Source organism: Phalaenopsis equestris, unplaced genomic scaffold (assembly GCF_001263595.1).
Source record: "Phalaenopsis equestris unplaced genomic scaffold, ASM126359v1 Scaffold000302, whole genome shotgun sequence".
In the NCBI taxonomy this organism is placed as follows: domain Eukaryota; kingdom Viridiplantae; phylum Streptophyta; class Magnoliopsida; order Asparagales; family Orchidaceae; genus Phalaenopsis; species Phalaenopsis equestris.
In genome coordinates, this window is record NW_018164744.1 from 62,849 (window position 1) to 78,164 (window position 15,316).

The 15,316-nt window shown below is 37.9% G+C and overlaps 1 protein-coding gene across 2 annotated transcripts in view; it reads left to right on the forward strand.

The window, feature by feature from the left end:
• Window positions 1-14: 14 nt before the first annotated feature.
• LOC110025552 overlaps window positions 15-15,316 on the forward strand; it is a gene marked incomplete at its 5' end in the record, with an annotated part of 35,675 nt that continues 20,373 nt past the window's right edge. Inside the window, 3 exon segments of one of the 2 annotated variants that reach the window (XM_020726101.1) lie at window positions 15-312; window positions 10,839-11,283; window positions 11,520-11,635. In XM_020726101.1, the coding sequence (XP_020581760.1) occupies window positions 15-312; window positions 10,839-11,283; window positions 11,520-11,635 (859 nt within the window). 2 annotated transcript variants of the gene reach the window in all.

The window sequence follows — 15,316 nt, forward strand, 5'->3', positions numbered from 1 at the left end:
CCCCGAGAGGCGAGGAAGTCGCCGGCGGCGCTGCGTTAGCCATTGAGGATGACGATGAGTCCAAGACGAGGAACCACGGCCCGCTTGGTGCGCGGCTTTCGAGGATGCTCTGCTTTCGGATAGCACAAAGCCGTCGTTCTTGTTTCTTACCAGTGGCTTTTCTTCTCATCCTCATCGTTGCTCTCTTCATCAGGCATCACTTTGGCCCAAGGGAATGCGAGTCCCGAGACGGTTCCTTCACCCGCATGGCCATGTTTTCAGGGAGCATTGGCGGGCTAGCCTCCGATTTTGGGATCCTTGGCGTGCCCTGGTGTAAGAGTTCTTCTACTTTTATGGTTTGGGGATTGGGTTTTTGCGATTAATTGGATTGGTCTGTTTCTCAATTTTTCATGTTGGATTTATTTATTTTTCTGTTAATTTTCTCTGTTCTTTATTTTTGAAGTGAAGCAGTTTTAAGTAAAAAAAAATAAATCAGAAAAGTTTCAGGTGACATTTCGTGCTCGTGTGGTTGGAAATAGGCTGTGTTTGATGAAAACCCTAAGGGGGTGTTTGGCTGCCGGGATTTAACTTAAATGGTATTTAGTTAATCCGGTAAATCTGGATTTACTGAATCCAGAATTGTAGTAGTCACTTAATATTAAATCCAGTTAAATCAGTTTGATATGTTTGGCAATTTATTTCATGAATTTACAGCAGTTCATTTCAAGACGTACAATAAACTTGGCAATACAGATTTTTGATAAGCGAAGGGCTATCAAGTCCGAATTTGAATTGCAAACCTTGGTGAAAGGCTCGATTAACAAAGGCACCAATCTCGAAACTGTGAGGCGATCATCAATCTCATCCAAGTAATTGTCAAAATGAGGAAGCAGGGACTTCTCGTATTGTGTTGATTCATTCCCAATAGTATCAGTTTCATTAAAATTGGTGTTAGAAATCATGTTCTCCTCAGCCACAAAAAAAAGTCATATAAATCACTAACACATCAACCTTAACCTAAGCCTCAATCATTTGTTGCATAAACCAAATGATCTGTTTCTCCTAAAAAAATAAAAATATCAAGCTCACAAGAAGAATTGGTAAACTGCACAGCTGAAGTTGAGTAAGAATAAATATGTATCAAACCTAGAGCTAAATTAGGAGGTAGGATTAACATACCGAAAGAACTTTAGAGATTTTAGTTGACTAAGTTAAAGAAAATTAGTAAAGTTTGTTAACATTATATGTATGCTCAACCAACTATAAGCGGTATGATGTTGCATGGACACCACTCACCCACATTTACATATGCAGCAACATAGTTGAGCAACTTCGCCAATTACATGTAGCACTACAACCACAAAAGCACATACTCAATTATTCTCGCAAATTGCACCACACAAATGCACAAATGAGTAGAGTGACTTTCTGCTAAGGTGTAATATTTTATTTATCTCGTCTTCCCTTGAACTAACAAAAAAGACAAGTAAATTCCACCAAGTCTCTCATCAACTGCTGTAATAGCCTTTGAGTCAATTACACAAACATTTTTTAATCAAATACAATATCTTAAATAGAAAATCAGAATAACAAAGAGCAGTGAACTTACACGTGTTGCTCATAAATTAGTTGCAATAACTTCTTGTACAGCGTCTCAAAGTCTCTCACCAACGATTGTATGCATATTGGGGTCTTTATGAATGACAATAACCTCACATAGCTTATCATTATGCTCCATCTCAGTTTGTGATATATTAAAATATAAACCACTCCCATGATAACATCTAATGTTATTTTGCAAAACCGTACAACCCATCACAATGTCCATTTGTAACTTAATTGGGAACTTTTGCATGTGACTTAGAACTTGAAATCTTTCCTTCAAAATCCGAAAGTTCTTGCAACAATATTACGCAGTTGTGAGCGTAAATAATTAAATAACTCTCATGGTATTGAGTATCAATGGGTTATGATTGTATGGTAATCACTCAAACGGTAATGATATCTACTGAATGGTACTAACATCTTCTCAGTATTTGTTTATCTTGAGTAAATAAAAAATATTTATTTTCAGACACCTTAAATTCTCCTTCCTCTACTAACCATCACAATAACCTCATATCGATAGCAGACACTTCCCAACCAGCGACGATGTAAATTATCAATCAAAAGTAATTGCGGTAATTACATTTTGTGATGTAAATCCTTTTCTATTGCAGTATTTATTTTGTGATTGTCTGCAGAACACTATTAGGATATGAGTTCTATCAATTGCTCTGATAGCATTTTGAAAATACGGATAAAACTGTGCATTTTTTCATATAAAAGAATCACAACTTGCTTCTATCGGGGACACAGTAATGAAGTCTTTTGATAGTGATGTAATTGCTCATAACACTAGATTAAAATACTTACTAACTGTTTTTAAAGATTGCTTAAAAAATTCACAAAGTTGCCTGTATCAATGAGCATGTGTCACTCATCTAAGAATAATTTTTAATTGCTCTGCAATATCTATATTCTTAGTATCAGTTAATAGTCCTTGGTTAAGCAATAAGTCCCTCAGCTATATAACAACCTTTGTTGGAAACTTGAAACAATTATGTGATCTAGTTGGATGATCGACTAGCACATCCATAACATTCTAATGCTCACTGTAGGATCTGTCAAACATGGGTTTTGGAATATACTCATTATGATCCTAGGTGTATTCCTCCATATTAGAAGATATTAACTCGGTTATAATATTGGTTAACTGTATTTATGTGTCAAACCATTTGACCAATTTCATCCGGAAATGTACCCCTCAAAAAATATGAGATTGTTGCATTTTAATTAAAATTACATTAAAAAACTTGTTAATAGGTGACCAGGTTTGATGAGTACACATATTGACACAAAAAGTTCTATTCATGGAGGCGTGCTATAAAGTGGCATCAAAGAAATGTCTTAATAACATCATACTTATTCAAAATTTCACAACAACAGCTCAAAAGGATTTCAAGTTTCTAATTATTACCCAAAAAATGAGTACAGAGGCGTGGTATAAAAAATGATAGGTTTGTTTTGGGCATTTGTGCATACTAGTAAAAGTGCATATTCACTGTGCTCTACAAGTTAGGATAAAATATGTTTAAAAAATATCCTAAAATGGGTCATTTACATACATACCACACAATTCTTATGGAATTACATATCTAAAACCTAAATATTCATATTTACATACATACTACTGAAATCTTTAACATCACATAAAAAATACCACCATCATTATCTTTTTTAATATGAAATACAACTTTTATGCGTAGGTTTTTTTATGCATAGTTTTATGACCAAGGTGTTGCAAATCTAAATATCAAACTTTAGGTTTTGGATATGTAAATGGAGAAGAATTGTGTCATATGTATGTAAATTTTCCTAAAATCTATGAATAAACAGTATTATGCTTCAGGTCATTGATCATATTTTTTTAGTTAGCCAATTCATTAATAATTGTCTAGAATTTCATTATATGTATGCTCATAAGCTCTATTTATGACTATAAGCTCACAACAAGTAATGTTGGTTCCACAAAAAAAGAGAGAGAGAGAGAGAGAGGAGTGGTGGCTTCCTTTTTTTCTGTTATGTTCCCTTGATTTCTATTTACATTTGCTTCATTTGTTTTTTGTTTTCAAAGAGCTTGTGAAATAGAAGATTATTGACCGAAGTGGTAGTTATGTAACCGTCAGAACAACTTTACTTTATTGGGTCTAATTAAATTGTGCAAAATTGTACAAGCCATCACAATGTCTGCTTATAACTTAATTGGGAACCTTTGCATGACTTAAAATTTGAGATCTTTCCTTTAAAATCCCGAAAGTTCTTTCAATAGTATTGCACACTGTGGTGCTGAGTATTTAAGGGTTATGGTTCTATGATAATCACTCAAATAATAATGATATCCTCTGAAGTGTGCTATTATCTTCTTAGTATTTTTATATTTTTAGTCAAACGAAGAATATTGATTTTCATGCAATATAAATTCTCCTTCTGTTGGCCACTGTAATTCTCTCATATCCGGGGCAGATCCTTCCCAATCAGCGACAATGTATAAAAATTATCAATAAAAATAACAGTGGTCATCACATTTTGTGAGGTAAATCTTTTTCTGTTTTGGTACGTATTGTGTGATTGTTTGCTGACCAATATCGTGATATGAGTTTCATTAATTGATCCGATAGATTTTGAAAGTATAGATTAAACTGTGCATTTGTCCGTATAAAAGGGCCATAAATCGCTTCTATATGTGGCACTTTAATGAACTCTTTTGATAGTGATGTAATCTCTTGTAACGCAAGATTAAAGTACCTACTAATTGTTCTACTAATTGTTGCTGAGGAGTGCTTGAAAAATTCATAAAGTTACCTGTAGATATGAGCATGTGGTACTCCTTTAAAAAAAATTCCTAATTGCTCTATGACGTTCATATTCTTAGTATTGACTTATAATCCTTGGTTAAGTAATAAGTTCTTCATCAATATAAAGCCTCTATTGGAAGCTTGAAACAGTTATATGATCTCGTTGGATGATTGACTAGCACATCCATTACATACCGATGCTCTATGTAGGATCTGTCAAACATGGGTCTTGGGATATACTCATTATGATCCGAGGAGCTGTGTTCCTCCATAATAGAAGATATTAACTTAGTTATAACATTGATTAACTATATATGTGTGTCAAACATTTGACAAATTTCGTCCGGAAATGTCCCCTTAAAAAAATATGAGATTGCTGCATTTTAATTGAAATTACATTAAAAAAACTTGTAATAGGTGACCAAGCTTGATGAGTACACATTTTGACACAAAAATTTCTATTCATGGAGGCGTGCTATAAACATCTAGGCATCAAAGAAATGCCTTAATACTTATTCAAAATTTCACAGCAGCAGCTAAGAAGGATTTCAAGTTTCTAAGTATTACCCAAAAAATGAGGACAAAGGCATCGTATAAAAAGGATAGGTTTGTTTTAGGCATCTGTGCATACTAGTAGAAATGCATATTCACTGTGTTGTACCAATTAGGATAAAATATTCTAAAAAAAATCCTAAATGGGTCATTTACATACGTACCACACAATTCTTATGTATTTACTTATCTAACACCTAAACATTCATATTTAAATACATAACATTCAAATATTTAACATCACATCAGAAATATCACCCTCGCTACCATTTGTGAAGTGAAATATGCCATTTTATGCATAGGTTTATGATACCAAGGTGTTTCAAATGTAAATATCAAACTTTAAGTGTTAGATATGTAAATACAAAAGAATTCTATGATATGCATGTAAATTTTTATAAAATCTATGAATAAAAAACATTATGCTTGAAGTCATTGATCATATTTTTTTTAGTTAGCCAATTCATTAATAATTTTTTAGATTCTTATTATATGTATGTTCGTAAGCTCTATTATGACTATACGCTCACAACAAGTAATGTTGGTTCCACCCAAAAAAGAGAGAGAGAGAGAGAGAGGTGATAGTTTCCTTTTTTTTGTTATGTTCCCTTGATTTCTAATTACATTTGTTTTCTGTTTTCAAAGAGCTTGTGAAATAGAAGATCATTGACTAAAGTGGTAGTTATATAATTGATACCGGAGTTAACCAAATCTATAATAAAACAACAAATATTACTTGAAACAAAAAAAACGGCTAAAACTAACACAGTTAAAAGGAGAAATACAATAACACAACACATGAAAACACCACTAAAGGGTATCCTAAGGTTGGGGGAGATTGGCTAGGTGGATTGGGATAGCTAGTAGTGGTGACGACAACAAAGGAATGATGGTGGCAACGAGGGGGAGGTGCAAAAATGCAGGGACAACAAGTGTGGAGGCTGTCTTGGGTGATGACAACGAGGAGTTGCGGTGGATAGCTGCGGGACAATAGGAAGGAGGTGTTCCCTGGTTGTATTGGGTCGGCAGCGACATAGCGGGAGGGCTAGGATAACAAGAAGGAGGTGCGGTAAGGGGAAAATGGATGCTGACGATTGCTCTGATAGAAATTTGAAATCTGAAAGTAATCAAAAGCCAACCCTTAGCAAGCAACCAACATCAATATATAATAGATGATAATAGATAGAACTAGAAAGTAATGGGAAAGGAAATGGGTGAAATAGGAAGACATAGAAAGGGAAAGGAGTAGAAATATGAAAGGAAGAGAAATAGGAATGGAATGGGGGCGGCAGATTTGGAAAGGGAGGACCCTTTCCCTTTGGGCGTCTGTAGTATTGTAACAGATATAGTACCATCTCTCGGTAAGCTTTCGCGTCTATCTCTTGGGGTTGGGGGAGTTTCAAATTTATTTGTCGAAGCTTCGGGGTCCTCGTAGTACGAAGTCAGGTTTGCGACATTGAACGTAGTGGAAACATTGTAGTTCCTAACAGGTTGATCTTGTAGGTGTTGTCATTTCACAACACATTTTGATAGAATAATATGCATCTTTTTTTTGGTATATCCTGAGCTAGAGCAACATATAGATGTAGGTTTTCACAATATAATTCTCGAGCCCTTAAGTCTGAAATCTGTTTCTTCCACTTCTTGTATTCAACAGATTATAACTAATAAAGAAGTATGTGAGGAATAATCAACTCTGAGATAAAATTTGTAGTAGGCTGTGCTATTCTCACTAGCAACTACTTAGGAGAGACATCTTCTTTACTGATAGAACCTGGATCTCATTGAAGAATTTCCTTCCTCATCAAGCTCTTAAGACAAATTTCAAGGATGGGGTTCATTCCTCTTTTTTGGACGTTTAATGATGGGTACCATACCGAACTGAATCTAACATTTGAATATCTCTATGTAATCATCCCAACGTGTTACAAAAGGGCCCCATTTCTGACGTGTTAGACCTCCTTCAGTAGGGGCAACTCTAGAACGAGTCTATAAATCAAAATGGTTTGAATTTCTCTTATTTGGGTTGTCCTCTGTCTACTAGCGGCTTCTTAAACTCGCGACCCTTTTGGACATCCAAGGTTAGTTGTGCTAATACTCCTCTCAACGCCTATGCCCATTACATCACAGTCATTACCTTCTAGGACAACTATTGTTACCTCAGATGGAACCTCTGTCTTCGGGTCAACTGGAATCAATGACATCTCTTCCTTGTTGGCTGAAAATTGAGAATCCTCTCCTAAGTCTCCCTCTTTTTTTCGAATCATCGTTTATTTCTTCAACTTCTCCCTGATCAGTGAAAGCGATTACTCTCCCGGTTGTGCAATCTGATTCACTATGCCCAAATCCGTAGCACCTAAAACACTTTTCGGCCATGACGAATTTAGGGATGCTGATTGGTTCCACCTGTTCTCCACTTTGACCCAGCTTTCCCTTTGACGGTGTTAGCTTGGATGTTCTTCAGAGTGTAATCTGGTTGTAAGACCCTAAGGTTGAGCTCTGCCTGTAAGACGTGGTGTCTCCACTTTTGAAGCTAGAGTCTGAATATTTTGTTTATAGTAAGCTGATAGAAACTGTCACTGGATCTTCCTCTTCATTATCAGATTCTCCCATTCTCTATTTGTTGACTCTTCTCTCGTTCTCCTCTAATACTGGATTCCAAAGTGTCATGAACGGTCTTGTGCATCACTAATGTCCTCCCTATGGAAGGGATTCATATCCTCGTTACTTGCTCCTCTTTGATTCTCCAGATCCCGGTCGATGGTAATGAGCATCTCTCCTTGGGTTTCATCTCAATATCTACAAGCCTCCGCTGAAGTTGACGGATCTTCCGTTGTATCTCTTCCTAGGTAGGCTCGGACATGTTTTTCTTTGGTGGCATGTTTAGGGTTTTGGGGTGGTAGGTGAAAGAGGACGACAAAAATGATTTAAGGTTACTGATTTCGAAATCAACAAGGGGAAATTAGGATTAGGTCAAATTTTTGGCTATGTTTTTGGAATAGGAAAGAAAAATTTTGGTGGGAGGTAGGACAAATATTAGGAAACCCTATGATAGGACTAGAGTCATGCTAGCTCTGATATCAAATGATACTGGAGTTATCTCAATTCATAGTAGGACAACGAATATTATTACTTGAAGCATATAAATGATTACAACCAACACACTTGAAAGGAGAAATACAATAACACGACACATGCAAACACCACTAAAGTGTATCCCAAGGGTGGAGGAGGTTGGCTAGGTCGATCGGGATCGCTGACGGGGGTGGCGACAACAAATGAATGATGGTGGCAACAAGGGGGAGGTGCAGAAATGCAGGGACAACAAGTGTGGATGCTGTCCTGGGTGATAGCAGCGAGGAGTTGGGATAGATAGCCACTGGCTAACAAGAACGAGGTGTTCCTTGGCTGTCCTGGGTGGCAGCGGCATGGTGGGAGGGCTGGGACAGCTGGAAGGAGATGCAGTTTGGGCAGAAGCAATGTTGGAAGGGAGGGGAAGTTGGCTGATTGGCTGAGGACTGCAGAAACAACAAACCTAGTGCTGTTGCGGGTGTCTGTAGAGAGGTACGACGGCAGGGAGCTATGTGGGAGGATGCAGAAGGGAATATGAATAAGATAATCTCCACCTCGGGAGAGAGATATAGTGGGAGCGTCACCAATTCCTCGGATAACCCTTGAAGGGGAAAACAGATGCTAGCGATTGTCTTGATAGAGATCTTAAATTTGGAATTGATCAAAAGTCAATCTTAAGCAAACAATCAACATCAATATATAATAGATGATAGTAAATAAAAATAAAAGGTAATAAGAAAGAAAAGAGATGGAATAGGGAGGCATAGAGAGGGAAAAGAATAGAAATGAGAAATGAAGGCCTTGGGGCGTATTTGGAAAGGGAGGATCCTCTTCCTCTAGGTGTTTGTGTTATCGTATCAATTATAGTGCCGCATTCCTGTAAGCTCCCGCATCACTTTACTTCTCTTCCATTTGAAGGTGCATCATGCCAGAATACTAACTTTCTTCATCATATTCATTAACCTCATGATCTCTCTATAGGCCATGCAATTCCTTTTAGTTGCAAATGGATATGATTTCCATTGAATGTTAGAATGGTTTCTTCACAATTAATTTTCCATGCTCTTATTGCTTTTATAATTTTATCAGAGAATAATCCTTGCTCTCCCGTAGTCTCTAGTAATGGTTTTACAGATGTAGTAAAAATTGTGGTAATAACCCATTTAAAACTGGTAGATTTACATACACACAACTCAGTTCAAATTTATTTACATATCTACCTAAACTTTAGTTTTTACATACCACTTTATGTATGAGAAGATATATTTCACTTTTTAAAAGTTAAATGGTGGTATTTTTGATATGAAATGAAATATTTGGGTGGTGTAAATGTGAAAAGAAAAAATTAGGTGGCAACATGTAAATACATAAGAATTGAGTGGTATGTTATGTAAACGCCCCTTTCAACTAATGTCTTATCTATAGAGGCATGTTTCTCTAGATAATTTGTACCATGGACATTGTCCTTCGAGTGGAAGGAATGGCTTTTAGTCATGAAGATATTCTGCTATTAGTCTACCACATTCGGTGAAGATATGATTTTTGAAAAAAAACATAAAAGCTTGATCGAGTATCTAAATGGTTGTCCATGAATTTTTAAGGACTTCAATTATTTAGGCAATAATTAGAAACTTGAAATACATTGGTTTTTCAAAAAACTCATAGAGTTTCCATGCCACCCATTTAATCAACTAAGAGAGCATCCATATGGATATAAAAAAGTTGTATTCTGCATGACAAGTATTATAACGCTAAAAGATACACAAGTATCAAGCTTCGATTGGGCCATTGTATGCGATATAATAAAGAGCAAGTAACATGATATTACTGTGTGATCATGTAATTTCTTCTTGAAAAGAAACATGATGTACATAGATAAAGGCATAACAAAGGCTGTCCGAAAGATAAAATAAATAATGTGATAATACAAACAAACACAACACAATGAAGGAATTTATCAAATACAAGCTAAGTATGTGCACAAGCCAGGATGAGACCTAATAAAAAATTCAATACAATCATGTAGCAATGACCCATTCGTAGTCATCAGAAAAACTTTGTTAGCATTTTATCCTTTAATATTTCATAGACCGCAGTTATAGCTTCATTGGAAATGTTCGTAATTCTGCTAAGTTTTGTTAAATATTCAATAGTTGTGTATGACGAGTGACGGTTGATGCTTTGTTGAAATAACTGTAATTTTTTGTTCACTGCCCCTAACAAGACTTTCATGTTATCCGTATTTGCTCTTCCTGTAATAGATTGTTTGTTGGGATTGACTCCTGCGGTTGATCGTTTGCTACCGTTCGATTGACTAGAAGCTTGTTGCTTGCTGACTTGTGCAACCAAACATCCCCCTAATTGTGTTTTAAATGATTTTTAAAAGCGGCCTAATTTTTTCTTACCGAGACTATAGACATGTTTTCTGCTTTTTGTTTTTACATTCAAACTTTTTTTTCTTTTCTTTCTGGTTTTGTAAATGGGGAAGTAAAAAAAAAAACATACTTGAATGCGTTTTCGTTTGATGTGAAATTCATTTAAACAATATATAACACGAAGGAAAATCAACAGAAGTAAGAATAAAAAATATTTCTAACCAAGATTAGGGGATATCTTGAGCTTTGTGCACTAGCCTTTGCGTTTGATTGTAGTTCTCTGCTGTATTTTAAGTTGGTTTATTGCTTGCTTAATCTGAGTATCTGATGTTTTACTATAGCTTCTGTGTAATTTAATGGCTTGCATTTCTCTTTTTTTTTGTTCGTTCATGGTTTCTTAGTTCTTAGTGATGTATTTAAACATCGTAAACTACTTTCTATAATTCTTGTTATTTTCAAAAAGGTAGATCGAAAGATGGTAGAACAGTGGAATGGGGTCCCATGGATTTGATTAAGGGATTAGAAGAGTTTGTGCCAATCTATGACACTCGGCCTATAAAAAACAACACACATGGAATGGGATTTGATCACAGCTTTGGTCTTTGGTTCATGGCACGGTGGCTAAAACCGGTATTAATGATTGAGAGTGGAGTTTTCAACGGGCATTCCACTTGGGTTCTACGCCGGGCAATGCCAGAAACTCCGATCATATCTCTTTCACCGCGCCATCCAGAAAGTTATCTGATGGAGGGCCCTGCTTACGTTGATAAAAACAGCACATATTTTGCTGGGAATGAATTTGTGGATTTTGGGAGTATTGACTGGGGAAATGTTTTGGAGAAGCATGGAAATTTTGATATCAAGCAGGTTCTTATTTTCTTTGATGATCACCAAAATCATTTGAAAAGGTATACTTGCTAAATAATTTTTCAAATATGTGAATTTGCTTAAAACTTGTTGAATTAAACATCTTAAAATTCAGGTTGGATTTGCATTGTCTTTTAACTATTCAGTCGACCATTGTTATTTGAAAATTTATGGCCTATAAGTATTTTTTTAATTGGAGCGCTAGGAAGTTCTTATAATTGGCATTTGCTTGAGAATTCAAACTTTGTAACTTTTATCATTTTGCTTAACTGGATAGACTGAAGCAAGCACTAAAGTTTGGCTTTCAGCATCTCATATTTGGGGACAACTGTGATACTGGAACTGGGGATCATTATTCGCTAAGGCAGATATGTGATCAATTCTATGTTGGAGGTTCGTTCAGGCTTAGTAGCTTGCGTGTTTTTTTATCTTGTTGTTGTCGTTGATTTTGTCGAGCTTGAATTACATCATTTCCTTTTTGTATGCATATCATTATGCTGTTCTGTTGAGATATTTAATATTATAGGCAAACCTTAATTATAAATTTTCTAATGTTGTGATTTAGCTGCATTTTAGAAAATCTTAAACCAATTTATGACACAAGAATATATGCAGAGAATGAAGTGATACTTGTTCATATGGTTTCAAGAGAATGAGCATAGTGACATGTGAAACCAGAAATGCCGCTTGGCATACTATAGCTTTTATAGTCACAAAACTGTGCTGTGAGGTTCATGTTGTCTGATGGTATAATGATGATTTTAATTTTTTTTGAAAAGCTCCTAGATTTCCTCCTGTTGTTGAACTATGTGAATCTTCAGCTGTGAGTGACCCCCTGATTTTGGCAAAAGGTGTATGATAAATCACAAGATGTTACCGGAACTAGTTAGGAAATAAGTGGAAACAAAAGCAAATTTTTATTAGCACTATATGAGGGTTACAACACGACACAAACAGAAAGGGGAAATACAACAACAAACCAATCTCCGACTAGGACCCGAAGAAAAGATCAAGGGCAGTGGTGGCGTCGACAAAGTGGCAAGGGAAAAGGAGAATGGTTGAGGGCTGTCGGTTATGTTGGAAGGGTGATGTTGGCTGGTTTGGGGGTTTGGGAGAGTTGGGCGGCAGGGAAAGCTGCGGGGAAGGGTGCTGGGCGATTGTGGGATGAGCCAGACAACAAGGAGAACTGTTTTGAAGTTGCTGGCTGGATGCAGTTGAGCTGCTGGGAGGGCTGGAAAGCAAGGCCAGCAGCAGGTTAGAGGGTAATAGGGTGCTGGGAGGTGGATTTGGAGGTCTGGACAACAAGGTTGCAGTATGAGGAAGAGGCGGCAGAGCAGTTGGGATGAGGTGGGGAGGTCAGCGACTATGGGAAGTGGAGGAGAAGGGTTAGGGAAGATTATAGGAGAGGATATAACACCACCTAAGAGCAGGATACTACCAAAGCAATACCCGTCGTCGGATACAACCCTAGCATGGGAGAAGAAGACTTCAAAGAGAAATCTGAAAACAACAATCACACAAAACATAACCCTAACAAGCAAAAACATATAAATACTAATAGATAAAATAGGAAGGGAAAGTTTCCCCTTTGGGTGACAACCAGAAAGGAGAGACTACAACAAACAGAAGCAAGGGAGAGAGCAGGCATGGTATCTTTGTTCCCTAAAGGAGGTCAGTCTAGCATGATCTGGACCGAGATCTACTTGGAAAGTTTAAATGGCCATTCAACAAGCCGGTTCGGCTGGTCTTCCCCCTCCCACGTCTCACCTCAAGCCCCGCGTCAGTCTCCCTGGGTTGGAGGAGTTTAACTTTATTCGTCGAAGCTTCTGATTCTTTGTCTGTAATCTTAGCAGCACCTAGATCCCACTGGCGACTGCAACGTCCTTCAAGGCACTTGTGAGTCTTTTCCAATTTACTGGCAAACATCCACTGCGGACCGATCTTCGGGGAGTTTGCTACTAAGTCTGTATGTCTCACCTTCATTGTCGAATGCTCCCAAAGTACTTTGCAGTTTGCTATTGATATCACGATCGACACCGTACCACCAACACCAACACCTTACCAGGTCCAACATCTGTCCCCTAATCAAAAACTCTACTAAGCATCTCCAGTCGATGCTGATCCGATTCTTTTTCTTCAGCCATGTCAGTGAATACAATTGAGAATATCTCATAGTCATGAGACCCAATTTCTCAACCAACTGTATAGATGCTACATTTTACTTCTCCCTCCATTGATGATGAGATTACATACCTTCCCTTTTATGATGCGCCAGGTGTAGATTATATTGTGACGAAGCCACTACAAATCCCTCGTATCAATATCGGTCTGTAAGAACTGTCGAAATACGAGCGCTTCTCCTTCATCTGGTGGAAGGTGATACACCTCACCCTGGTCCTCAGATGTCTCATCATTGCTAAGTTCCTCCACGACACCTTGCCTCTGAGAGTGATTACTCGGCTCATGGGATAACTGGAGGCTACGTGGCCTTAGTCGTGACACCTGAAACACTTTCTAGCTGGTATTGTATTGGAGGAACTACCTTTCTCTTGTTTCTTCTCACTCTAATCCGCTTGTCACTTATCGGGGCTTGCTAGTTCCTCCCGAGATACCCTTGTCCATCGTGGTAGCTGTAGGTGACTGCTTGACTAAAGGCTGCTGCCTGCTTTGTTTCTATTGTATTTTCACCTTCTAGGCTAGAGTCTGAACACCTCCAAGTGATGAATAAGGCTTCAACTGCACCACATTGCTGATAGCTGCCTTTACCCCACATATAACGGGATATGGTGTGTTTCTCTGGCTCGATCGAATTTCATCTCATCCACAATTAATCAAACTGCTCCGTGAACTTCTCTAGTGACAGATCTCGCTGTTGCAAGTGGTGGATCCTCGGAAAAATATTTTGGCCATAATGGGGTGGACGGTATTTCCTCTGCATCACTTTCTTCATCTTCTCCCACCTGGTAATATTATCACTGCCTTCTCTTTTTCTCTGTCTCCATATGTTCTCCCATTTCAAAGAGGCACTTTCTTCAAATTGATAACAACTAATTTGACCTTCTTGTCCTCTGGCACATTCTTATACTCGAAGATCCGCTCAATAGATTGCAGCTAGTCAATAAAATCTTCTGGATTCATATCTCCCTCAAAATTTGGTAGATCAACTTTGATGCAGAAGTATCTGTGCCCTTCAAATGATATCTCCTCTCTCAATTCTCCCTATGGAAGGAATTTAGATACCCTTCTCTAGTCAAATGATATCTCATCTCTAAAATTCTCCCTATGGAAGGAATTTAGATACCCTTCTCTAGTTTTCCTCTGATACTGGATTCGGAAATGTTGTGGTATGTCTTCTTCATCCCTTAAATTCTCCCTATGGAAGGGATTCATATCATCCTCTCTATCTCCCCTTCACCTTTCCAGATTTCGGTCGAGGGTAATCTCCCCCTTGGTCATTCATCAATCTCCGCAAGCCTCTGTTGAAGGCGACGAAGCTCTCGCATTATCTCTTCCTAGGTGGGTTTGGACATGTATCTTCTTGGTGGCATGATTAGGGTTTGGGATTTGTGGAAGTAGAAAGGGTATTTGACGTAGGAAAGAAATATTTTAGTTTATGCTGGATGCTAGAAAACCCAAGGATAGGACTAGGGTTGGGCTAGCTCTAATACCAAATGATACCGAAACTAGTAAGGAAATCGGTGAAAACGAAAGTAAAATTTTATTGACATAAATGGAAAGGGGAAATACAACAACAAGCCATTGTCCGACTAGGACCCGAAGAGAAGATCCAAGGACACTGGTGGTGTCAGCAAAGTGGCAAGGGAAAATGGGAAGGGTTGAGGGCTGTTGGGTATGTTGGAAGGGTGGTGGTGGCTGGTTTGGGGGTTTGGTAGAGTGGGGCGGTGGGCAAAGCTGCAAGTAAGGGTGGCGAAGGGTGCTGTGTGATGGTGGGATGAGCCGGACAACAAGGAGAACTGCTGTAAGGGGGCTGGTTGGATGCAGGTGTGCAGCTGGGAGGGCTGGACAACAAGGCCAACAATAGGTTGGAGGGGAATAGGGTGCCGGGGGGGGGGG